The sequence below is a fragment of the Lipotes vexillifer genome, unplaced genomic scaffold (assembly GCF_000442215.2).
Source record: "Lipotes vexillifer unplaced genomic scaffold, Lipotes_vexillifer_v1.1 scaffold418, whole genome shotgun sequence".
NCBI classification, from domain to species: Eukaryota; Metazoa; Chordata; class Mammalia; order Artiodactyla; family Lipotidae; genus Lipotes; species Lipotes vexillifer.
This window is the reverse complement of record NW_006798629.1, coordinates 755,996-783,038: the sequence shown is the minus strand read 5'-3', so window position 1 is coordinate 783,038 and position 27,043 is coordinate 755,996. Positions and strand designations below refer to the sequence as shown.

The window sequence follows — 27,043 nt, the reverse complement described above, 5'->3', positions numbered from 1 at the left end:
TGTTCTCTGTGACAGTTTCTTAAAAGAAAAAAGTGAAGGAAAATTTTGAGGCTAAGTGCCTATAAGGTATTACCTAATTTATGTTCTGGCTTATCATATTTTCATGCAGCTAAAGATGAATATATTCATCAGATGTACCATATAGTATATCTGTGATCACTAAACTCTATTGTGTGGAGGAAATGGTGCTCTGGTGCCCTGGTTCTCATTGTATTTGGAAGCACACAAGCCTGGATTTTTTTTTCCTTTTTTTTTTTTTTCAGTGGTGAGGAGAGATTTCTACAAGTTATTACTAAAATTGTTTAGAATAATGGTTAAATGTATAGTCAAGTCCAGTCAATCAACTTTAAATTTAGATTGGACTTTTTAACTTCATTAAGGAGTTATATGACAGATATGGTAAATTCAATGATCCTTGATTCTAAAATAAAAATTTTCCTAATATTCAGAACCCAGTGGTTATCTAAAAACTACAGCAACTCCTTGAAAAACACAGAGCTTTCAACAGAAAATTAAGTGTCAACTTGACATTTTAATTTGCTGGCTGGAACAATTTGCTCTAAGGACGTGTAAATAAAGTTGCCCACTTCTGAGAAATACTCAAACGGCAGTGTTTGAACAGTAATATTAATTTGCTCACTACCCTAAAATACCATCTCTACTATGCTATGAAACTCGATATAACCTAGCACTATCTCAATCAAATTCCATTACAATCGGTATTAATAATACAAACCAGAAATTTTACTAACCTCCTTGACCTTCACTGAATGTGCAAGTGTCTAAATGATAATGTCTATAATGATTAAATTTGAAATTGGATTTTAGGAATAAGTTGCCAAGCTTGGTCAACATGTTTTCTGATTGACTTTGTAATCTCATCTAATAGGAGAGGTAACGAGAATCAATGCATCAGCCTTTCCACCTAGATATTAATCTAAATAGCTCGACAAGTCCTTTCAGCAAGCCAAATACTAAGTGTGACACAGAAATCTCAGAGCTGGGGCCATGTCGATCAGAAAATACAAACTAGGGGGCACATCTAAGTATTAATATCAGCTGGGCCCTTAACTAATAATATATTATAGGTAGCACACGGTGCAATTAAGTATTTTGCTGAAGATATTTGCAACTTATACAGTTTGAAAAGTTTTTTAATATATAAAAAATATAGAATATTATAATAGTTATTCATTTATAGAATGAAAAGTTACATGTTAATAACTCTATTTTTGCTACAGATATGTCTTTTATTAAATAAGAAAACTTGAATGCTACAGACATGTCCTTTGTTCCCTTCACCAGGCCTCCTGTCACTCAGTCACTCCTCAGAGCCATCTGCAAACTAAGATTTGATGCATGACCTTCCAGCCCATGTTATATGCTGATAATCAATCTCAGTCTCTCTCCCTCTCTAATTGCCACATGATTTCAAAATACACACACACACACACACACACGTATATTCTATAATTCTGTACACAACTTGCAACTTGTGTTTCCTCCCCACCCGACATTATGCTTTTATGACATTTCCACATAAAAACAATTCTTTCATTTCAAACGTCTCTTAAGGTACATTTCAAAATAGATCTCAATGTAGATATCTATTTTTCCTTTGATAATCATGTTAATTGTTACGTGTTTTGGGGGTTTTTTTGGCTAATAAAAACATTGCTGGATAAAGCATAAGGGGAAAGAATATGAAAAGGAATGTGTATATATGTAAAACTGAGTCACTGCTGTAGAACAGAAATTAACACAACATTGTAAATCAACTATACCTCAATAAAATAAATTTTAAAAATTTGCTGCAGTGAACATCTCTGAATTAAGCTTCATGAAACACCTATGCAGGAGGTTTCTACACAGTTGCATTATTTTAAACCATGATCCCCAGTAAAAAGCATGTGTACATGCATACACATACATATCCATATACATTTGTGTATATATTTTTTTCTTCAAAATTCTGAATTTTTACTATAATTTTAGGTAAGTAGAATTAAAAACAAACTCTGAGCTTAAAATCATTCTACTTTATTTCTCTGCCTCATTCCAAACCAGGATTTCAAACCCAGAGTATGTCAATAGGACCTGATAGGTAGTCTAAGTGCTAATTAAGTTAAAATTAATTAAGTTGACTCTGGAGGTCAAATTAGTATTTTCTGGATTTTTTTTTTTAGTTTAAAAAACAGATAAAATTATCAAAAAAAAAAAAAAAAAAAAAGGCCAGGATCTCCACATAGCCCATCACACACAAGCACCATCTACTTGAGTATATAAATTCTGTAAATGTAGAAAGTGCCAGAAAGGGCTGTTTACCTCTTTTGTCTATCTTTCCTATGTCACGTTCCTAGAAAAGCAGAGACTGTTGCTTTTCAATGTAGCAGGTGACAAAAGTCACAGAAGCACTAAAACTGTATGTATACGTAGAAGTTCTAAGGAACACAAGGATGTTTGGTAAAACTAACTGTTTTTCTATGTGATTGCTTTTAAAAAACTGGTTTAAAAAATGTCCCCAACTTATTGTACTACTGGACTGTTTATTCTAGTTTCTATTTAAAAAAATAATTTGGATGTAGACATCAAAACTATGAAGTATCTTATCCCCATATACAGTCACTTAAATTTTCCTCTTTTTTCTTTTCTTTTTTTTTCAGTTCTTTAAAATCCCTCATCAAGGTCCTTGAAGTAAAATTCCATTTCAGATTGTTCAAAAAGGGAAGCTAATAATTAACTATTAATTTTACTACCTAATTATTTGCCCAAACTCAAGATAAAATGTGGCACAAATGGCTATGCTTCAGAGAGAGGAAAATTTTCAAAATGCAAATTTTCCTACTTTTGTCACTAGTACTGTCTTGATTTATGAGTTTCAGAGGAAGCCATTTGCCACTGCCACACCTCACCAGGATCAGGAAAATTGGGTAAAGCTAAAGGAATTTGAGTCAAATTGTATTTGCTGTTTCCTCAACCAAATACCGTGCGACTTACCTAAATTTAATAACTGCTTCAAAAATCCCCTCATGGGGACTTCCCTGGGGGCGCAGTGGTTAAGAATCCAACTGCCAATGCAGGGGACACAGGTTCGATCCCTGGCCGGGGAAGATCCCACATGCTACGCAGCAGCTAAGCCCGTGCACCACAACTACTGAGCCCGCTCTCCAGAGCCCGTGAGCCACAACTACTGAAACCCTCGCACCTAGAGCCCGTGTTCCACAACAAAAGAAGCCACCGTGATTAGAAGCCTGCGCACCACAAGGAAGAGTAGCCCCTGCTCGCCGCAAGTAGAGAAAGCCCGTGCGTAGCAACAAAGACCCAATGCAGCCAAAAATAAATAAATAAACAAATGAATGAATAAATAAATAAATAAACCCTTCACTTTCGATGTATAGATGGAATCTGAGACCTTCACAGTAACAGACCACTGCTTCCCAAACCTCTCTATTGAAGGACCTGCATCCCCCCATAAATCATAAGCCAAAACTCTTAAGAAATATAACAAAAATGAATTAACAGAAAAAATGAAATGACAAAGATATGCAAAATATGTCATAATTCTTTACTAGCTTCAACAGATGTCCGTTTACTCTCCTAAGTTGCTATAACATCTTCTAAATGCTGCTCACATTAAATCTCAGCACTTATCTTATTGCTGACCTGGAATCAGTTCTTAGACAGGAACATGCAGGTCTGAGAACCATACTTTGAGAAGCACTGAGTCATAAAACCAAATAGTCTGCTGGCAAAAAGTTCTCATTCCTTTGACAAAGAGTCATGAGAAACAGCATTAACATTGTTCTTTACATTCGTGTTGGGAGGTGTGCAACTTTTCTCAAAAGACAGTCTGAGAAGGTTATGCTTTCATCTGTACTTCACTGTGAAAATGGATTTTCCCACCAATTTTGGCCACAGAATGGAATTCAGTGATTCTCAACATTTAAGGGGCAAAGGACTCACCTTCGGGAGGTTGTAAAAGATGCTCATTAGGGTCCCAACACCAGAGCCCAGAGTTCAGAATTCAGTAGACTTCCTTAATGCCTACCATTTCTATAGCACCTTCAATCTTTAACACCTTTAGATACTCTTATGAGGTCAATACGATTACTCTAGTTTCACAGATGAGAAAATGTGGACTCAGGCTTTTGTCTTTTAGACATAGAACTCAGACCTTTTAGATTCTAAGTTTAGTATTTTTTCTTATGTGTGCAGATGGGTCTTGAGTCTTAAAATTGTTACTAGGATAGGAATAGATCCTTAACATTTACTACCACTTAAAGTTATTTATTCCCCTAATGATGACTGGCCATATACAACATGAATGCTTGTGAGGGTGACATTATATAAAGTCCACTGAAGCTCTAGATGTTCCTTTTCATAACTGCCCGATCACAGCCAGGATATTATTTAGGAAATAGCTTACTGTCTCGGAGTTAAGCCTTCTAAGGAGCTACAGATTATTTAGTTAATTAGCTTCTAATGTATACCAAGGCTCTGACAGCTGATTAAAGAAACTACAACTAAAAAATGATACAAATGAACTTACAAAACAGAAACAGACTCACAGACTTAGAAAACAAATTTATGGTTACCAAAGGGGAAAGGGGGTGGGGGATAAATTAGGAGGTTGGGATTAACATACACATACTATTATATATAAAATAGATAAACAAGGAACTACTCTATAGCACAGGGAACTCTATTCAGTATTCTGTAATAACCTGTATGGGAAAAGTATCTGAAAAAGAATAGATACACATATATGCATATGTATAACTGAATCACTTTGCTGTACACCTAAAACTAATACAACATTGTAAATCAACTATACTCCAATATAAAATAAAAATTAAAAAAAAAAAAAAAGAAACCACAACCGTTTGCAGGCAAGAGAGCCTTGTCATAGATGAAGTTGCACTGGGCTTGGATCACTGCATCTAAATCTAGCCATGACTCGGTGATTCACTACTTGTGTAATTTGGGGCAAGTTATTTTACTTCACACCTTTGGGTTTCCTTACCTATGTCATCCAGATAACACTTATAATACGTAAAGCTCTCATGAAATTGTATTTTTTAAAAGGTGGGTGTAAAATTGTCTTCCTTAATAGCGCTTGTCACTTAGTCTGTGATCAATAAACTTTTTTTTTTACAAAAAAGCAACATACTGTGTTTTATCTTCTACCTCGGTTTAAAGTAGCTATATGGAGCTGGCAGTGGCTCCGACAGAGAACTACTTTACAGTGTAGGCGACCTACAGTGGAGAGACGCCCTACCCCAGGGGTAGACTTATTTGCCATCACGGGAGATAGTTAAGTAAAAAGCTGGATTACAAGTTGTCAGAAACATTGTAGAGTGCAAGTGTAGGTACGTAGGCCAGATGGCTCTAAGAATCCTTTCTTGCTTGTGTGGCCCTAACAAAGTATCACATACTGGGTGTCTTCCACAACAGAAATGTATTGTCTCACAGTTCGGGAGGCTAGAAGTCCAAAATCAAAGTGTCAGCAGGGTTGGGTCCTTCCTTCTGAGGGCTGTGAGCAGAATCTAGAACAGAATCTGTTCTAGGCCTCTCTTCTTGGCTTGTAGAAGGTTTTCTCCCCAAGTCTCTTCTTATCATCTTCCCTTTATGACTGCCTCTGTGTCCAGATCTCCCCTTTCTATAAGGATACTAGTCATAATGGATTAGGGTCACTCTAATGACCTCATCTTAACGAATTACATCTTCAACGACCATATTTCCAAATAAGGTCACATTTCCAAAACACCGTGGGTTAGGAAATTTGGGGGTACACAATTCAACTCTTAATGCTATGATTCAATGTTTAGCATCCTCATGAGAAACAGAAGTCAGGGGTCTCAGTTTTCTCTTAGCTCTACCACTTATGGGCCATGAAACTGGAAATCTCTCCATCATTCTAGGCTTATCTGTAAAATAAGTGATTTGCAGCAGACACAAATTAATTCTAAAATGTTTCTTTCATTTTTAAAATGTCTGTAAGTGTGGAGCAGGGAATTTCCCAAAGAGCTGCTGGATTCCATAATAAGCTAGGAGCTTAGATAGTCCCTTATTCAGGTTCCCGTAGTTGCCCAGCCTCACAGTTAGTAAGAAAGCAAACAGGTCCAATATATATTCTTGCAAAAGCAAAGCTTCAGCTTATTATGACAGATGGACTGAAAAAGGAAAATAAATACATAATGTGTATTCTGCCTCAATCTTTAGTGAGAGGAACATGCTCATACCTCAAAATATCACTGGAAGGATAGATACAAAAGCCAATGACCACACGGATTGTCACTGAAAAGAGAACTGAGTGGCAAGGGGAAAGCAATAAGGGAAACTTTTTGGTTCTCATCACAAAAATAAAGGAAAATATGTTACTTGGTCACATTTTGAATGATAGAAAAATATGTTACCTGCTCAAAGAGTACACAAGCATTAAAACAGAAAAATATCTGTGTGGTGTGCAATTGTTTAGCCTTTTATTTTCCAGCCTAGATATCCTGTATTTAATTCATTTTGTGTTTGAGGGTCCTTATAAGTAGGCTTGACTTTTACAATTTTTGATTCACAGGAAGGTGTAGGGCTCAGCAAACATGCTTATATACCTGTTTCAGCATGAAGACATATATTGAAAGATTTAATAACCATATGTTTCTTAAGATGCTTCTGTTGTACAAATATGGTGCACTTAAAGCACAGAACTGGCTAGAAATCTGCTACATTTGTCTTCAAAGGGCAAGGAACTTAGCAATCAATACCATATTTACTATGATATTTTTCACCTGCAAAATTTCCACACCTTCTACCATTGTGGCTAAGAAAGACAGGTTTATTTCTCTACCCATAATTTTACGTTGGCTCCCTACCAATTTTAGTGACAGCAGCAGTTGTAAAGACTTCGTAGGAAGTTATTGATGTGTAAACTGAATTTTTTTTTAAAACAATGACAATCATTTATTTTGTTCACGAACCTGGAGGTTGAGTAGAAAATTAATTCTTTTACTACGCTCTTACTGACTGAAAACAATACCTATTTGACTAGTTCACAGTTCTGTAGGTCAGAAGTCCAGGCACAGTGTGACTGAGTTTCCTGCTCAGATACACACGGGAACATGGGGGTTCCCTCCTGAGAGTGTTAAAGCACGTGAAATTTAAGTGTAAGACACTGAGCCCCAAACGTTGGATGTTCACCATAGTTTGTGTGGGTCACAGAGCTGAAATCAAGATGTCAGTCTGGCTGTGTTAGCATCCAGAGGCTCTGGGAAAGAATGCCTCCAGGCTTCTTTGGCTTGTTGGCATAATTCAGATTCTGCAGTTGCAGGACAGAGGTCCCCACTCCCTTGCTGGCTGTCAGTTGGGGGACAGTCTCAGGTCCTAGAGGCCTCTCGCTTGCCTTCCCTGCCGCAGCATCAGACTTCTTCAGAGCCAGCAATGGAGAGTCTCCCTCTTGTCCCTTTTGTATGTCAATTTAGGAAGAGCTCAGGTCCTTTCCATGGGGTGCCTGAGTAGGCCACATCCACCTAGAATAATCTCCCTATCTAAAAAAATCAACTGATTTTGAACCTTAATTCCGTCTGCAAAATCCCTTCACTGCAGCACCTAGATTTAGAGTTTGATTGGATAAGTGGAAGGTTTGTGTAGTTCAGTAAGTAGGAATCTTGGGGGCTCTGTTAGAATTCTGCCTATTGCAAGCAGTGTCCCCACTTCAAGGACCGAAGTGTCTTAGTTCCTAAAACTCCTAAGAGAGTTTATCAGTGTTCATTTTATTTCAGTGACCTTGGTGAATGAGAAGACTACCACCTCCATGAACAGGAATGGCACCCAGCTTCCTGAGTCCACAGTGTGGCTCTGCTACTTAGTGGTGTGACCTTGGCTGTGCTGCTCTACTTTCTCTACTTCTCTGCCTCTGTTTCCCTCATCTGTAAAATAACATGGAGTTAGAGATCGTTCTTTCCTCGTAGGGTTTTTTGTTTTATAAATTTATTTTATTTATTTATTTTTGGCTGCGTTGGGTCTTCGTTGCTGCTCCCGGACTTTCTCCAGTTGCGTCGAGGTGGGGGGGGGGGCTACTCTTCGTTGCGGTGCGGTGGCTTCTCTTATCGCGGAGCATAGGCTCTACGCGCGCAGGCTTCAGTAGCTGTGGCACGTGGGTTCTAGAGCGTAGGCTCAGTAGTCATGGTGCACGGGCTTAGTTGCTCCGCGGCATGTGGGTTCTTCCTGGACTAGGGCTAAAACCCATGTCCCCTGCACTGGCAGGTGGAATCTTGACCACTGTGCCAGCAGGGAACCCCCTCTTACGGTTTTGATGATTAGATTATTTAATACCCAGGAAACTCCAGGAACAGTGCTTGACTGTAAATTGCTTTAAAAGTGATTACTTTTTTTTTTTTTAACATCTTTATTGGAGTACAACTGCTTTACAATGGTGTGTTAGTTTCTGCTTTGTAACAAAGTGAATCAGTTATACATATACATATGTTCCCATATCTCTTCCCTCTTGCGTCTCCCTCCCTCCCACCCTCCCTATCCCACCCCTCTAGGTGGTCACAAACCACCTAGCTGATCTCCCTGTGCTATGTGGCTGCTTCCCACTAGCTATCTATTTTATGTTTGGTAGTGTATATATGTCCATGCCACTCTCTCGCTTTGTCACAGCTTATACTTCCCCTTCCCCATATCCTCAAGTCCATGCTCTAGTAGGTCTGTGTCTTTATTCCCATCTTGCCCCTACGTTCTTCATGACTTTTTTATTTCTTCTTAGATTCCATATATATGTGTTAGCATACGGTATTTGTTTTTCTCTTTCTGACTTACTTCACTCCGTATGACAGACTCTAGGTCCATCCACCTCACTACAAATAACTCAATTTCATTTCCTTTTATGGCTGAGTAATATTTCATTGTATATATGTGCCACAGCTTCTTTATCCATTCATCCGTTGATGGACACTTAGGTTGCTTCCATGTCTTGGCTATTGTAAATAGAGCTGCAATGAACATTTTGTTACATGACTCTTTTTGAATTATGGTTTTCTCAGGGTATATGCCCAGTAGTGGGATTGCTGGGTCGTATGGTAGTTCTATTTGTGTTTTTTAAGGAACCTCCATACTGTTCTGCATAGTGGCTGTATCAATTTATATTCCCACCAACAGTGCAAGACTGTTCCCTTTACTCCACACCCTCTCCAGGATTTATTCTTTCTAGATTTTTTGAAGATGGCCATTCTGACCGGTGTGAGATGATGTCTCATTGCAGTTTTGATTTGCATTTCTCTAATGATTAATGATGTTGAGCATTCTTCCCTGTGTTTGTTGGCAATCTGCGTATCTTCTCTGGAGAAATGTCTATTTAGGTCTTCTGCCCATTTTTGGATTGGGTTGTTTGTTTTTCTGTTATTGGGCTGCATGAGCTGCTTGTAAATATTGGAGATTAATCCTTTGTCAGTTGCTTCATTTGCAAATATTTTCTCCCATTCTGAGGGTTGTCTTTTGGTCTTGTTTATGGATTCCTTTGCTGTGCAAAAGCTTTGAAGTTTCATTAGGTCCCATTTGTTTATTTTTGTTTTTATTTCCATTTCTCTAGGAGGTGGGTCAAAAAGGATTTGCTGTGATTTATGTCCTAGAACGTTCTGCCTCTGTTTTCCTCTAAGAGTTTTATAGTGTCTGGCCTAATATTTAGGTCTTTAATATATTTTGAGTTTTTTTGTGTGTATGGTATTAGGGAGTGTTCTAATTTCATACTTTTACATGTAGCTGTCCAGTTTTCCAAGCACCACTTATTGAAGAAGATGTCTTTTCTCCACTGTATATGCTTGCCTCCTTTATCAAAGATAAGGTGACCATATGTGCGTGGGTTTATCTCTGGGCTTTCTATCCTGTTCCATTGATCTATATTTCTGTTTCTGTGCCAGTACCATACTGTCTTGATTACTGTAGCTTTGCAGTATAGTCTGAAGTCAGGGAGCCTGATTCCTCCAGCTCCATTTGTCGTTCTCAAGATTGCTTTGGCTATTCGGGGTCTTTTGTGTTTCCATAATAATTGTGAAATTTTTTGATCTAGTTCTGTGAAAAATCCCAGTGGTAGTGTGACAGGGATTGCATTGAATCTTTAGATTGCTTTGGGTAGTAGAGTCATTTTCACAATGTTGATTCTTCCAATCCAAGAACATGGTATATCTCTCCATCTGTTTGTATCATCTTTAATTTCTTTCATCAGTGTCTTATAATTTTCTGCATACAGGTCTTTTGTATCCTTAGGTAGGTTTATTCCTAGATATTTTATTCTTTTCATTGCAATGGTAAATGGGAGTGTTTTCTTAATTTCACTTTCCGAGTTTTCATCATTAGTGTATAAGAATGCCAGAGATTTCTGTGCATTAATTTTGTATCCTGCTACTTTACCAAATTCATTGATTAGCTCTAGTAGTTTTCCGGTAGCATCCTTAGGATTCTCTATGTATAGTATCATGTCATCTGCAAACAGTGACAGCTTTACTTCTTCTTTTCCGATTTGGATACCTTTTGTTTCTTTTTCTTCTCTGATTGCTGTGGCTAAAACTTCCAAAACTATGTTGAATAAGAGTGGTGAGAGTGGGCAACCTTGCCTTGTTCCTGATCGTAGTGGAAATGGTTTCAGTTTTTCACTATTAAGGACGATGTTGGCTGTGGGTTTGTCATATATGGCCTTTACTATGTTGAGGAAATTTCCCTCTATGCCTACTTTCTGCAGGGTTTTTATCATAAATGGGTGTTGAATTTTGTCGGAAGCTTTCTATTCATCTATTAAGATGATCATATGGTTTTTCTCTTTCAATTTATTAATATGGTGTATCACGTTGATTGATTTGCGAATATTGAAGACTCCCTGCATTCCTGGAATAAACCCCACTTGATCATGGTGTATGATCCTTTTAATGTGCTGTTGGATTCTGTTTGCTAGTGTTTTGTTGAGAATTTTTGCATCTATGTTCATCAGCGATATTGGCCTGTAGTTTTCTTTCTTTGTGACATCTTTGTCTGGTTTTGGTATCAGGGTGATGGTGGCTTCATAGAATGAGTTTGGGAGTGTTCCTCCCTCTGCTATATTTTGGAAGAGTTTGAGCAGGATAGGTGTTAGCTCTTCTCTAAATGTTTGATAGAATTCGCCTGTGAAGCCATCTGGTCCTGGGCTTTTGTTTGTTGGAAGATTTTTAATCACAGTTTCAATTACATTGCTTTTGACTGGTCTGTTCATATTTTCTATTTCTTCCTGGTTCAGTCTCGGCAGGTTGTGCATTTCTAAGAATTTGTCCATTTCTTCCAGGTTGTCCATTTTATTGGCATAGAGTTGCTTGTAGTAATCTCTCATGATCTTTCATATTTCTGCAGTGTCAGTTGTTACTTCTCCTTTTTCATTTCTAATTCTATTGATTTCAGTCATCTCCTTTTTTTTCTTGATGAGTCTGGCTAATGGTTTATCAGTTTTGTTTGTCCTCTCAAAGAACCACTTTTAGTTTTATTGATCTTTGGTATCGTTTCCTTTATTTCTTTTTCATTTATATCTGATGTGATCTTTATGATTTCTTTTCTTCTGCTAAATTTGTTTTTTTTTTTGTTCTTTCTCTAATTGCTTTAGGTGCAAGGTTAGGCTGTTTATTTGAGATGTTTCCTGTTTCTTAAGGTAGGATTGTATTGCTATGAACTTCCCTCTTACCACTCCTTTTCTGCATCCCATAGGGTTTGGGTTGTCGTGTCTCCATTGTCATTTGTTTCTAGTTATTTTTTGATTTCCTCTTTGATTTCTTCAGTGATCACTTTGTTATTAAGTAGTGTATTGTTTAGCCTCCATGTGTTTGTATTTTTTACAGATCTTTTCCTGTAATTGATATCTAGTCTCATAGCATTGTGGTCGGAAAAGATACTTGATACAATTTCAATTTTCTTAAATTTACCGAGGCTTGATTTGTGACCCAAGGTATGATCTATCCTGGAGAATGTTCCAAGAGCACTTGAGAAAAATGTGTATTCTGTTGTTTTTGGATGGAATGTCCTATAAATGTCAATTAAGTCCATTTTGTTCAATGTATAATTTAAAGCTTGTGTTTCCTTATTTATTTTCATTTTGGATGATTTGTCCATTGGTGAAAGTGGGGTGTTAAAGTCCCCTACTATGATTGTGTTACTGTCAGTTTCCCCTTTTATGGATGTTAGTATTTGCCTTATGTATTGAGGTGCTCCTATGTTGGGTGCATAAATATTTACAATTGTTATATCTTCTCCTTGGATCGATCCCTTGATCATTATGTAATGTCCTTCCTTGTCTCTTGTAATAGCCTTTATTTTAAAGTCTATTTCATCTGATATGAGAATTACCACTCCAGCTTTCTTGTGATTTCCATTTGCACGGAATATCTTTTTCCATCCCCTCACTTTCAGTCTGTATGTGTCCCTAGGTCTAAAGTGGGTCTCTTGTAGACATCATATATATGGGTCTTGTTTTTGTATCCATTCAGCCAGTCTGTGTCTTTTGGTGGGAGCATTTAAACCATTTACATTTAAGGTAATTATCGATATGTATGTTCCTATTCCCATTTTCTTAATTGTTTTGGGTTTGTTATTGTAGGTCTTCTCCTTCTCTTGTGTTTCTTGCCTAGAGAAGTTCCTTTAGCACTTGTTATAAAGCTGGTTTGGTGGTGCTGAACTCTCTCAGCTTTTGCTTGTCTGTAAAGGTTTTAATTTCTCCATCAAATCTCAATGAGAGGGGGCTTCCCTGGTGGTGCAGTCATTGAGAATCTGCCTGCCAATGCAGGGGACACGGGTTCGAGCCCTGGTCTGGGAGGATCCCACATGCCGAGGAGCAACTGGGCCCGTGAGCCACAACTACTGAGCCTGCGCGTCTGGAGCCTGTGCTCCGCAACAAGGGAGGCCACGATAGTGAGAGGCCTGCACACTGTGATGAAGAGTGCGCCCCGCTCGCTGCAACTAGAGAAAGCCCACTCACAGAAATGAAGACCCAACACAGCAAAAATAAATTAATTAATTAATAAACTCCTACCCCCAACAACAAGAACAAAAAAAATCTCAATGAGATCCTTGCTGGGTAGAGTAATCTTTGTTGTAGGTTTTTCTCCTTCATCACTTTAAATATGTCCTACCACTCCCTTCTGGCTTGCAGACTTTCTGCTGAAAGATCAGCTGTTCACCTTATGGGGATTACCTTGTATGTTACCTGTTGTTTTTCCCTTGCTGCTTTTAATATGTTTCCTTTCTTTTTAATTTTTGATAGTTTCATTAATATGTGTCTTCATGTGTTTCTCCTTGGATTTATCCTCTATGGGACTCTCTGTGCTTCCTGGACTTGCTTAACTATTTCCTTTCCCATATTAGGGAAGTTTTCAACTATAATCTCTTCAAATATTTTCTCAGTCCCTTTATCTTTCTCTTCTTCTTCTGGAAGCCCTATAATTTGAATGTTGGTGCGCTTGATGTTGTCCCAGAGGTCTCTGAGACTGTCCTCAGTTCTTTTCATTCTTTTTTCTTTATTCTGCTCTGCAGTAGTTATTTCCACTATTTCACCTTCCAGGTCACTTATCCGTTCTTCTGCCTCAGTTATTCTGCTATTGATACTTTCTAGAGTATTTTTAATTTCATTTATTGTGTTGTTCATCGTTGCTTGTTTCCTCTTTAGTTCTTCTAGGTCCTTGTTAAATGTTTCTTGCATTTTCTCTATTCTATTTCCAAGATTTTGGATCATCTTTACTACCATGATTCTGAATTCTTTTTCAGGTAGACTGCCTATTTCCTCTTCATTTGTTAGGTCTGGTGGGTTTTTATCTTGCTCTTTCATCTGCTGTGTGTTTCTCTGTCATCTCATTTTGCTTATCTTACTGTGTTTGGGGTCTCCTTTTTGCAGGCTTTGGGTTCGTAGTTCCCATTGTTTTTGGTGTCTGTCCCCAGTGGCTAAAGTTGATTCAGTGAGTTGTGTAGGCTTCCTGGTGGAGGGGACTAGTGCCTGTGTTTTGGTGGATGAGGCTGGATCTTGTCTTTCTGGTGGGCATTTCCACGTCTGCTGGTGTGTTTTGGGGTGTCTGTGGCCTTATTACGATTTTAGGCAGCCTCTCTACTAATGGGTGGGGTTGTGTTCCTGTCTTGCTAGTTGTTTGGCATAGGGTGTCCAGCACTATAGCTTGCTGGTCGTTGAGTGAAGCTGGCTGCTGGTGTTGAGATGGAGATCTCCAGGAGGTTTTTGCCATTTGATATTATGTGGAGCTGGGAGGTCTCTTGTGGACCAGTGCCCTAAAGTTGGCTCTCCCACCTCTGAGGCACAGCCCTGATGCCTGGCTGCAGCAGCAAGAGCCTTTCATCCACATGGCTCAGAATAAAAGGGAGAAAAAGTAGAAAGAAAGAAAGAGGATAAAATAAAATAAAGTAAGATAAAATAAAATAAAGTTATTAAAATAATTATTACGAAAAAAAATTTTTTTTAAAGTAAAACAAAACAAAAATGGATGGACAGTACCCTAGGACAAACGGTGAAAGCAAAGCTTTACAGACAAAATCTCACACAGAAGCATACATATACACACTCACAAAAAGAGGAAAAGGGGAAAAAATAATATATCTTGCTCTCAAAGTCCACCTCCTCAATTTGGGATGATTCGTTGTCTATTCAGGTATTCCAGAGATGCAGGGTACATCAAGTTGATTGTGGAGATTTAATCCGCTGCTTCTGAGGCTGCTGGGAGAGATTTACCTTTCTCCTCTTTGTTCTCACAGCTCCCGGGGCTCAGCTTTGGATTTGGCCTCCCCTCTGCATGTAGGTGGCTGGAGGGCGTCTGTTCTTTGCTCAGGCAGGACAAGGTTAAAGGAGCCGGTGATTCGGGGGCTCTGGCTCACTCAGGCCGTGGGGAGGGAGGGGCATGGAGTGCGGGGCGGGTCTGCGGCGGCAAAGGCAGGCATGACATTGCACCAGCCTGAGGCGTGCCGTGCGTTTTCCCGGGGAAGTTGTCCCTGGATCGCGGGACCCTGGCAGTGGCGGGCTGCACAGGCTCCCTGGAAGCGGGGTGTGGATAGTGACCTGTGCTCACACACAGGCTTCTTGGTGGCGGCAGCAGCAGCCTTAGCATCTCATGCCTGTCTTTGGGGTCCGCGCTTTTAGCCGCGGCACGCACCCGTCTCTGGAGCTCCCTTTAGCAGCGTTCTTAATCCCCTCTCCTCGTGCACCAGGAAACAGAGGGAAGAAAAAGTCTTGCCTCTTCGGCAGGTCCAGACTTTTCCCCGGACTCCCTCCCGGCCAGCTGTGGCGCACTAACCCCTTCAGGCTGTGTTCACGCCGCCAACCCCAGTCCTCTCCCTGCGCTCCGACCGAAGCCCGAGCCTCAGCTCGCAGCCCCGCCCGCCCCGGCGGGCGAGCACACAAGCCTCTCGGGCTGGTGAGCGCCGGTCGGCACCGATCCTCTGTGCGGGAATCTCCCCGCTTTGCCCTCCGCACCCCTGTTGCTGTGCTTTCCTCCGCGGCTCCGAAGCTTCCCGCTCCGCCTCCCGCAGTCTCCGCCCGCGAAGGGGCTTCCTAGTGTGTGGAGACCTTTCCTCCTTCACAGCTCCCTCCCACTGGTGCAGGTGCCGTCCCTATTCTTTTGTCTCTGTTTTTTCTTGTTTCTTTTGCCCTACCCAGGTACATGGGGACTTTCTTGACTTTTGGGAGGTCTGAGGTCTTCTGCCAGCGTTCAGTGGTTGTTCTATAGGAGCAGTTCCACGTGTAGATATATTTCTGATGTATCTGTGGGGAGGAAGGTGATCTCCGCATGTTTCCCGCCATCTTCCTCAACTTCTCCGTGTAAACTGAATGTAACTGACATCTCTCGGAACCAAACAAATGGAGATGTAATTAACACTGTTTCTGTTAACTCTAATCCTGGCCGAGGGAGGGGAGGCATCCCCGTAGCTGGATCAGGTAACAAAGTACAGAGCCACAGGGGCAAGCCAAAGTCAAGAATAATTTTTGAAAAAACAGAAGACAAAATGTGCCAGTAAATATGGTAGTCTTTCCATTTTAAATATGGAGGAAGTAAAGATCCTAAAGGCTACATATCCGAAGATAACAAAAAGTTGAATTTGAAATTTTCTATTTTGAGTTCTGTATTTTTGTCATTCACCTGTAATATTATAAATGCATGTTTAACCTGTAGAATAATCTCTGTATTTTAAGCATACTTAAATTTGCCCTTTTAGAGTCCTAAAGTGCTCACCAACATTTTTATGGTGATAGCCGTTCTGGACTCACATGAAATAGTTAATGAATAATACAAAGGACTGATTTTAGAATACATTCTATAGGCAATCACTGGGATTTTTACATCACTGCCCTTTTATATAATGGGAGTAAATAAATATATGAGCCAACATAAAATTATAAATGCATACTAAGGGGATGGCTTGATGCTATGTTTCCTTATATTTCCTAATAATTGCATAAATTAATAACTTCAGTTAAATAGAAATAATCTAACGTATGAAGCAGTATTTAGATTTTAAAAATTTTCATTGAGACATTTCCTCCAGTTACGTTTCATATGATACAACTGTAATGACTATTTCTCCTCTATTAGTTTTCTGTCAAGCATTTTTCCTATCTATCTATCATCTCTCTATCATCTGTCTTTCTATCTTTCTATCATGCATCCATCTACCCTCCACTCATTCATTCAAGAAAGTGTGTGTTGACAGACATAGAAAACAAACTTATGGTTACCAAGGGGTAAAGGGGGTGGGGGAGGGATAAATTAGGAGTTTGGGATTAGCAGATACACACTACTATATATAAAATAGATAAACAACAAGATCCTACTGTATAGCACAGGGAACTATATTCAATATCCTGTAATAAGCCATAATGGAAAAGAATATGAAAAAGAATATATATATATTTTATATATATATATATATATATATATATATGTATGTATATATCTGAGTCATTTTGCTGTACACCAGAAAATAACACAACATTGTCAACCAACTACATTTCAATTCAAAAAAGAAAAAAAGACATGTGTGTTGAGTCTTTGTGATATCCCAGGCTCTATAACTTAATGAAAGAGATAAATTTGGAACCGATTACGGATCCCAAATTAAACCTTAACTTTTACCATATAGCTTTCCTTGGCCATCTCCAAGTCACCACTCCTTCCCTTGGCCTCAAGTAGCACTTATTTTCACAGGACTTTATTTAAGGATTTAATTACTGAGTTCTTTATAGAACGTTTTAACTATTTCACCGCATGCTTGCATAGACCTTATGGTCTAATGCTTGCATAGACCTTATTGTCTAATGTAGTGGGTTTTTTCTGTTTTGTTTGTTTGCTTTTTGTGGTACACAGGCCTCTCACTGTTGCGGAGCACAGGCTCCGGACGCGCAGGCTCAGCGGCCATGGCTCACGGGCCCAGCCTCTCCACGGCATGTGGGATCCTCCCGGACCGGGGCACGAACCCGTGTCCCCTGCATCGGCAGGCAGACTCTCAGCCACTGTGCCACCAGGGAAACCCTAACGTAGTGTTTTTATATCTAGATGCTTTACCACCTGCTGACAGAAGAGTATTTTCAAGAGTGATGAATCAACTGGGTTGATGCCATAGTTACAAAGACGATTCCTCCCACTCGTCCTGTTCTTTCTCTTGTATTTCCAGGTCTACTAGAGTGTCAAACAGGTAGCTGGTGCCTAACAAATGCCCAGAGTGAATCAGTGAGTAAGAGATGAATTACCTCTTCTCCTTCCTCATCCTCTCCGTTATACGTATTAGTACTTTCCTTACAACAGATACTTTTGATGGAGCTATTTTTAGGAGGCACAGTTTTCAATCTATAGAATTTTTCCAGTGGTCTCAAAAGTTTGTAGAATGAAGAAAGCATTGAACGAATAAACGAATGAAAAACTCATTCCTGTATTTTTCTCGCCAACAATTTGAAGATTGTGACACACATAAAAGCTTAAAAATTTCACAGCAAAATTTTGCTTTTAACCAGTTGGGATGCAAGTGATGATTTCAGGTATATGGTGCATACTAAGCATTCAATAAATGGCACCTATGACCAAAGTCCTGAACAATGTCACCCTATAAGGAAGGCTCCTAGTATTTCTGGGAGCTAAAGAACACCGCAGAAGGATCATGCTTGGGGTAGAGCTGCAGCTACCAATAACTTCAAATGTCCCCAACGCCCCACCACACATACACCAAAAAGCAAGTTCCACAGTGGCAGAGACTTGGCCTGTTAGTTTTGTTGTGGAATCCTAAGGGCCCAGCACATCGTAGGCCCTCAATAAATATTTGTTGAGTGAATGAAGAGATACTCTGCAGAAGCGTTTAAGAAGTGTCCAGTGTATGTAGTCATTCTCCTGCCTTTCCCTCCCTCTACCTACATATGTTCAAAATCTCAGGCCCTATCCCTGAACTACTAAATCACAATTTGCATTTTAACACGATTCCCTTGATTCTTCACATGCATCCTAATTATGAGAAGCACTCCAATAAGACACATCAAGTTCACTTTTCTGCCCCCCCACCAACTGATAAAACTTCTGAACCCAAACTAATGCCACATTCAAGTCTATACGGCTGGTTGCTTGTAGGGTCAGTGTTTTTGAAAACTAAGAACTGGAGTTAGATGCTAGGATTTGATCTCTCTCAGCCTCTTTCTTTTCCCCCTTTCTTCCTCCCCATTTGCTCCCTCTCTGGCAATGAAGTCATATTACACAGAGGAACAGGACAGAGTCAAAATTTCTAGGCTAATTTACTTTTTTTTTTTTTAACTGTTAAAGAATATTAGCCAGGGCAGACTGAAAAGCAAAACAGTCATCTCCTGTTTTTGCACACCTTGCTGCCTCTTTGCACTCTGCATGACCTCCTTACACTTCCTTGTGAATCTTCTGGAAGAGACAAGACTCAATATTTGCTGAGTATCTGGCTTTTGCAGGTGCACTAGGTCGAGCTTACTCATTTAATCTTTATGCCAACAAGAAATATAGTCATGGGAGGGGAGCACGGAGTCAGGTTCACTGTCAGCTCCCATCAACATGTCCTCCAAAACTTGTACTTTTCAATGACATTCTCAATGTTCATTATTGTCATGACTACTGAGCAGAATATGAAGAAAATATGTTAGAGACATGAAAAACAAAAAGGCAGTTCAGAGACCTTTGGAGAAAATTGTCAGGGAGTATAGCCATGTTTTACAGGTTACCTCCAGTCTAAACAATATCCCAAGGTCTTACCCAAGCCCATTCTCTGCTTCCATTTCCAGCATTTTAAAACTCGGCTACCTCGCTGATAACAAACCTAAGCGATAGTTAGCCACTACCCTTTTCCGGCACAGGACACTGGGGCTCCAATAGACTTAGCTTCTTGCCCAAGATTGCAGAAACTTTTAGCTTTTCTGATTCTCAATAGTCCTTTCCATTCTGCCATCATGTCAAGTCTTCTGTTGGCAACTCAGCACTGCTTCCGCTCTGTGTTCTCCCCCCTTACATCCTAAAGACAGGAAGCCTGAGGTGTACGTTCCCACAGATCTCGGCCAGCAATTTTCAGCGTAGAGCCCACTAAATACTCGAGATGCACATCTTTCAGATATCACATTAGTGAAGTTGCCTTATCCTGTCCTACTGGGTGGCACATGATCTTTATTTGCCGAATTACAGATGATAACTGATCATTTGAGTAAGATGGTGCCTGCTAGGTTTCTCCACTGTAAAGTTCCTTTTTTTCTTTGTAATTGGTAAGTATTTGTGTGGAAATATCTGGAGACTGTGTAAATATCCTGTTCCCTATATGTCCCTTGGCTGAATAACTTTAATGTATGCCAAATGCCAATTTTTTATTTTCATTTTTCCTCCTACATTTATTCACAGGCATTCTACTGGAAGTAAAAGCTTTACCTTCTCTCTGTTTAATTATATCTATGTGGAATCGTGGATTCATATTTTATTCAATGGATTATAATCTATTGTTATCTTTTAAAAAAAAATCCAAAATCATGGGATTTGGATGAAAGTAACTGGGATTACTGGGCATCCTGTATTTCTGCAACTTCCCGACTCCATGAAAGCAAGTAGAAAAACCAAGAAGGGAATGGCTTCTGTTGCTATTTCTTAAAGTTGGCTTTAAGTATATTAAGGGATCCTAATGATTTTATTGAATGTCCTTTTATATATCCATAGCCCAGGTCATATCCTACATCTGTTTTTCTTTCTCTCATAACTGTGTGTGTGTGTTTTTTTTAACAGATGTTTCATGATTCTTCCTGACTCACATCTGAACCCAATGGTTTATACTCCTATTTAAGGACAATAATCTCATATATTCACGTATGTATTTTGTTACATGTATATAACTGAAATTTCTTTCCTTTACCATTCTGCCATACTTTATCCCAAATAGACCATTCTATACTCATATACTCAGAGAAGATATATAACAGGAAAACAGTTTCTGATCACCATGGACTTTGTTTCAAAAGGTCAGATGAAAGAAAATTGTGGGGTGGGAAAGAGGTAATAGCAGTGTGGCACATCTAGGCAGGAGGCACCACTAAAGCCTCACCAGTTTGTGTGTTCAAAGTCAAGAGTTTGGGCCTAAAAGGCCATGCTCACTAGGGGCTCATCATACCGTGATCGCCTATGTGGACACATAACTTGATGAACAGAGGAAGTCTCCCAACAAAAGATGGGTGGATAATCTGTTAGATTCTAGAGCCTTAGCACATCCTGAAACAATTAAATTTCACTTCCCTACAGACTAATGGAATGGGCTTTTGAGCCAGAAATAAAATCAACTTACAGCAATACGATGTTACATTTAACACACCCTGAATTTGTAGATTGAGAATCACACCTGCTACAAAATCAAGAACTCAGACTGTTACTTAAAGAGATGCTCTATATCCTAATTCTCAGTCCAAAACTACCAGATTTGGGGCTTTGCAACCATTCCACTCAGTTGGAAACAAAGAATGGCTTAATCCATGACTGGCTGCAGCTTGACCAGCACTAGAAGGAAATAACCAACAGGTGGAGCAACAGAGGGTCTCTTGGTTTAAATGGAACAAATAACAACACAAGTCCAAATTATCATAGAAGAAAAAGAATCAAGTAAAACTTTGGCAATCAGTTAGTCAATGAACTTCCAAATTCAAAATAAGGATTTACGGGCTATTTATGAATATAATACCTGTCATTAAAACAATGATCATTAATGCTGAGCCCTGTTCTAAATGATTTAACCCACATAATCATGACCACAAGCCTACAAAGTAGGTTATTAGTCCCATTTTACAGACAAAGATATCGAGATACATAAGGATTATGTGACTCACCCAAGGTCATGATGATGGTGAGTAGCAGCTCTGACTTGAACCCAGTCATTCTAGCTCAGAATCCAACTTGACCACCATGCAATGCTGTCTTTGCCCACAAAAGCTCAACTATTTTTAATGGGATAACCCCAAAGGAAGAGATTATCAGGTCCACTCCCTTTATTTTAAAGATGACGAAACAGTACCAAGGAGGATTAAGACATTTGCTCAGTGTCCTATGGCTCAATATATCACTCATCTTTGTTTGATGACAAATAATACTCATTGCCAATCAAATTAATCATTTTGCTTTTAATGCTTCCCAAAGGGCAAATCAAAAGTTTAAAACCCAGCCTTTTACAACCTTCCAGGAATTGTACCTCAGCTCCTCTAAAGCTGATATGAGACGTGAGGGACAGGAGGCCAAGTAGTCTCAGAGGCCAAGTAAAGCACCCTGATGGATCATCTCCGGGTGGCAGGAAGCAAAATGGTGCCAAGAAGCCACTTAACAGTGGAGCAGGCAAAGAGCTCAGAGAGAGGAAACCCAGGGACTTTACTGTGGACATTCAAGAATCAGGAAATTTGATTCTGAGCAATGTTTTCCTCTACTCTTATTGAAATACCTAGAATTAGAAACCTCTACTTTGGAAATATGATCTTTATGCTGTTCTATTTAGGTTCCATCAGTTTCAACGTAATATTCCTATGGAAAATCCTTCATGCTCCCAAAAGCAAAGAAATCACTGTGATTTTCCCTTGTCCTTTGGTAAAGGCTAGTATGTAACTGTACCATCTCCTTGGCAGGTCCAAAGTCCCCATGACAAAGCATGATTAAAATAAATAAGACCCACTTCTGCCTCCCGAAGGAGAATGATGTAATTGTGGGCAGATTTTTTAAAATCCATCATGGGGGTAAGATGTTGCAGTAAGAAATGCTCACAGGGCATTCAGAGACCTTGCATCCTAATCCCCTTCACCTTGGTTGTGTTGACATGTCCTGTCATTGATAAACTCAGACCTGCATTACAACAACCGCTGAAAGCTGAATCAGATGATATTAGAAAAAAATGTCACTTACTGGCTTCTAACCTTTTCAACCCTTATTTCTATTTCCATCCTAGGAATATTCTCACTGCTTGTACAAAAAAAGATGATGATAAATAAGAGGAATCTGTCCATTTATAAAGACATGCTTAAGAGTGAAAACAGGGGTAAGTAAGTATTGAACTTTTGTTGAGAAGGCTGCTGACAAAGCCCCCGAAACAAGGTCATTTAAGAAAGACTTAAGTTGAGGAACTGTGCCTGAGCAGGAAGAAAATAAAATGAAAATTCTTGGTACCAGAACCCTACACTGTTTTAAGTTAAGAGAGAAAATGTGCTGTATACATGGAATGTATCTCTAGTGTGATTATAAGGGTCCTCTTTATTAAATCAGAAAAGAAATAACAGATTTGAAAATTAAAGTGAAAGGCCCAGAGAGAAGAAACACATGTTTAAGTTTTTAGACATCTACTTGAATTTGAATGCTCTCTAACACATTCATTAAATTTCAATTAAATTGAACTTGGCATGGAAAAGAAACTAATAAAATGGTTAGTGTTGTCCAAAAAGACACTAAGAGGGAGACATGAATTCATGATCAATCTAATCAGATTACATCTCTTTTCATTTTCCCTTTGAAGGAGCCTGGCTCTGGGGACCTTACACAACCAGGCAGACAACTAACCTTGACATGCTTTCAGACAAGCTATGGAACAAAGCATAGAGTAAATGAGAGGTAGTGAGCAGCTCACTCCTGGCCCTTAAGGTTTTCCAGTACCTATCACCCTGGCATATGCAGATGATGTGGGACTTACCGCATTAAAATTGGGGAAGAGGTTGACTGCGGCCGCAGTGTCAAGAGGAAAGGGAAGAAACGGTTTAATATCCAGCGATGGTTGCAAAGGAGGGGCTGGTGGACGGACCAGGGCTGGGAGAGCGGGGCTCTGGCATGTACCACCTGCACAGAGGAGAGCAAAGGGAGCAATCAGGGACATGGTGCATATTAAACACACAACACACAAACACCAAGGTCTCTTTTGAGACCAAAAGGCCAGCTTTATGGGTCACTGGAAAAAACAAGACATGGAGTGTGTTGACCTCAACTGGGAACCGGCCAACGAGCAGATGTGCCATTAAGCAGAGGAAACCAGTTGAGCTGCTCCTTTTTCCCTCTTGGATTAAAACTATCTGGTTACATAAGGAATTGTTAACATTTCAAACATTTCATACTCCCCAATCCATCCTTCTTTTCCTGCCTACAACCCGGGATTGAGTCAGCTACAAATCTATAAGCAACATTCCTTGATTCAAAGGGAAAACCCCTCCAATGCTCCCCCATCCCTCTTTGAAAACTAACTCCTGCTCAAAATATACATGCAGTCTGAGGGATTCTTTTACAGAACTGCTCTTTTCCACCGCATCCAAAACTCTGGCAGCAAGATGACATGAACCTGGCACAGAAAAGAAACTTAACGCAAATGCAGGCAGCTGTACCTTACTTCCCTGGCAACTGGAGGGTTAAAACCAGCAAATCCAGCTACATATCATGTGATCCCTGAGCTATTTAGCACCCCTGTGGCTTTCAACATTCAAGACTAGCTGCCCCCTTCCTTCCCAGTCATAAGTAGGTGGAATTTAGAAGGTCACCAATGAGCAGGCAATGGAATATTATGGCAACACAGACAGCTCCTTTGCATACCAGTGGGCAAAGGCTGTTTGCAAGGGACTCCTACCTCTGCCCCCTGTTCTAGGATTCCACTGCATTCAGAAGATGAAAGGAGCCCATCTCCCTGTTATGTCTCTCATACTTTGGTAACATTCCAAAGCATCAATTGGCTGTTAATTAAAGGCTGTTTGAATCCTAGGAAACTGTTAAAATATGCCAGCATTCTTCTAATCTGAGAGGCAAGCAACGGACTGTAAAAACCTGCTGGTGAGAATCCAGGAAGCATGAGGAAAACAAAATGCACTAGAATTATTCCTTTCTCATGGAAAAGAATTCTAGGAGACAGAAAAGAGAAGATAGCAGAGTAGGAGGATGCGAAGTTTGCATCTCCTGACAACTAGGGCACCTACCAGGTGCTGGTGCAGGACCTCAGACACCTAAGGGGGCAGGGGGAACCGCCAAGTGAGTGGGTAGGATGTGGAGTGGAGTGAGACCGGAGGAGAAGTAGAGGTGGGCGGGGACCAACACACCTGAGGGGCAGGTGCGGGAGGGGAGGGTCCCACTCACTACGAGGGGATCAGGGGGACATGGAGAGATGTTCGGGGGATCAGGGGATCAGAAGGGAACATGGCCAGCATTTCCACTGCCCACTCAGGCCCTGGACTAAACCCCCGCACACCAAGGCCCCCTCCAGCTGTGCGGTGCTGAGCCTAAGCCCTGCCCCCCACACCGCTAGGGCCTTTTCTGGCTGCTTGGGTCCCGAGCCTAGGTCTGCCCCCCACCTAAGCCCTGCCACCCCGCCTAAGCCTTGCCCCTGGCCTAAGCCCTGCCCCACCTAAGCCCTGCCCTGCCCCCGCCTAAACTCCACTTCCCACAGCCACGGCCTTTTCCGGCCTTTTTTATGTTGTTTTTTTCTTGCTATTGTGGTTCTCTTTTACCTTGTTGTTGTTTCATTTATACGTTTATTTTTTATAATATATCTTTTATTTTTCTAATTTTATTTTACTTTTATTCTTTGTTATTGTTCTATTCCTTTTTCTCTTTGGCTGTGATGCCTGGCTTGCGTGATCTTGGTTCCCAGGCGGGGGGTTGGGCCCGAGCTCCTGTGGTGGGAGCTCTGAGTCCAAACTGCTGGACTAACAGAGAACCTCAGACCCCAGGGAATATTAATTGGAGTGAGGCCTCCCAGAGGTCCTCATCTCAGCAACAAGACCCAGCTCTACCCAACTGCCTGCAAACTCCAATGCTCGAAGACTCAGGCCAAACAACCAGCAAGACAGGAACACAGCCCCACCCATCAAAAAAAAAAAATGAGATGGCAAAAAAATATATTACAGACAAAGGAACAAGGTAAAAACCTACAAGACCAAATAAATGAAGAGGAAATAGGCAACCTACCTGAAGAAGAATTCAGAGAAATGATAGTAAGGATGATACAAAATCTCAGAAACAGAATGGAGAAAATAAAAGAAATTTTTAACAAGGACCTAGAATTTAAGAACAAGCAAACAGTGATGAACAACACAATAACTGAAATTAAAAATACTCTAGAAGGAAGCAATAGCAGAATAACTGAGGCCGAAGAACGGATAAGTGACCTGGAAGATAAAATACTGGAAATAACTGCCGTGGAGCAGAATAAACAAAAAAGAATGAAAAGAACTGAGGACAGTCTCAGAGACCTCTGGGACAACATTAAACGCACCAACATTCGACTTATAGGGGTCCCAGAAGAAGAAGAGAAAGAGAAAGGGACTGAGAAAATATTTGAAGAGATTATAGTCGAAAACTTCCCTAACATGGGAAAGAAAACAGCCACCCAAGTCCAGGAAGCACAGAGTCCCATACAGGATAAACCTTAGTAGAAACACACCAGGACACATATTACTCAAACTAACAAAAATTAAACTCAAAGAAAAAATATCACAAGCAGCAAGGGAAAAGCAACAAATAATATAAAAGGGAATCCCCATAAGGTTTTCAGATGACTTTTCAGCAGAAACTCTGCAGGTCAGAAGGCAGTGGCAGGATATATTTAAAGTGATGAAAGGGGAAAACCTATAACCAAGATTACTCTACCCAGCAGGATCTCATTAACATTCAATGGAGAAATCAAAAGCTTCACAGACAAGCAAAAGCTAAGAGAATTCAGCACCACCAAACCAGCTTTACAGCAAATGCTAAAGGAACTTCTCTAGGTGGGATATACAAGAGAAGAAAAAGACCCACAGAAACAAACCCAAAACAATTAAGAAAATGGTAATAGGAACACACACAACGATAACTGCCTTGAATGTAAATGGATTAAATGCTCCAACCAAAACACATAGACTGGCTGAATGCATATAAAACAAGACCTGTATATATGCTGCCCACAAAAGACCCGCTTCAGACCTAGGGACACATACAGACTGAAAGTGAGGGGATGGAAAAAGATATTCCGTGCAAATGGAAATCAAAAGAAAGCTGGAGTGGTAATTCTCATATCAGACGAAATAGACTTTAAAATAAAGACTATTACAAGAGACAAGGAACAACATTACATAATGGTCAAGGGATCAATCCAAGAGGAAGATATAACAATTGTAAATATTTATGCACCCAACATAGGAGCACCTCAATACATAAGGCAAATACTAACATCCATAAAAGGGGAAATTGACAGTAACACAATCATAGTGGGGCACTTTAACACTCCACTTACACCAATGGACAGACCATCCCGACAGAAAATAAATAAGGAAACACAAGCTTTAAATGACACAACAGACCAAACACAATTAACTGATATTTATAAGACATTCCACCAGAAAATGGCAGAAAACACTTTCTTCTCAAGTGCACATGGAACATTCTCCAGGATAGATCACATCTTGGGTCACAAGTCAAGCCTTGGAAAATTTAAGAAAATTGAAATCATATTGAGCATCATTTCCGACCACAATGCTATGAGATTAGAAATCAATTATAGGAAAAAAACTATAAAAAGCACAAACCCATGGAGGCTAAAC

At 40.0% G+C, this 27,043-nt stretch overlaps 1 protein-coding gene across 1 annotated transcript in view; it reads right to left on the bottom strand.

Annotated features, from left to right (window-relative positions):
* The window catches only part of ZNF385D (zinc finger protein 385D), a 348,161-nt gene that overhangs the window by 229,746 nt on the left and 91,372 nt on the right, over positions 1–27,043 (bottom strand). The window contains exon 2 of the mRNA XM_007470612.1: positions 23,182–23,324. Coding sequence (XP_007470674.1) covers positions 23,182–23,324 — 143 coding nt within the window. The remainder of the gene's footprint in view (positions 1–23,181; positions 23,325–27,043) is intronic.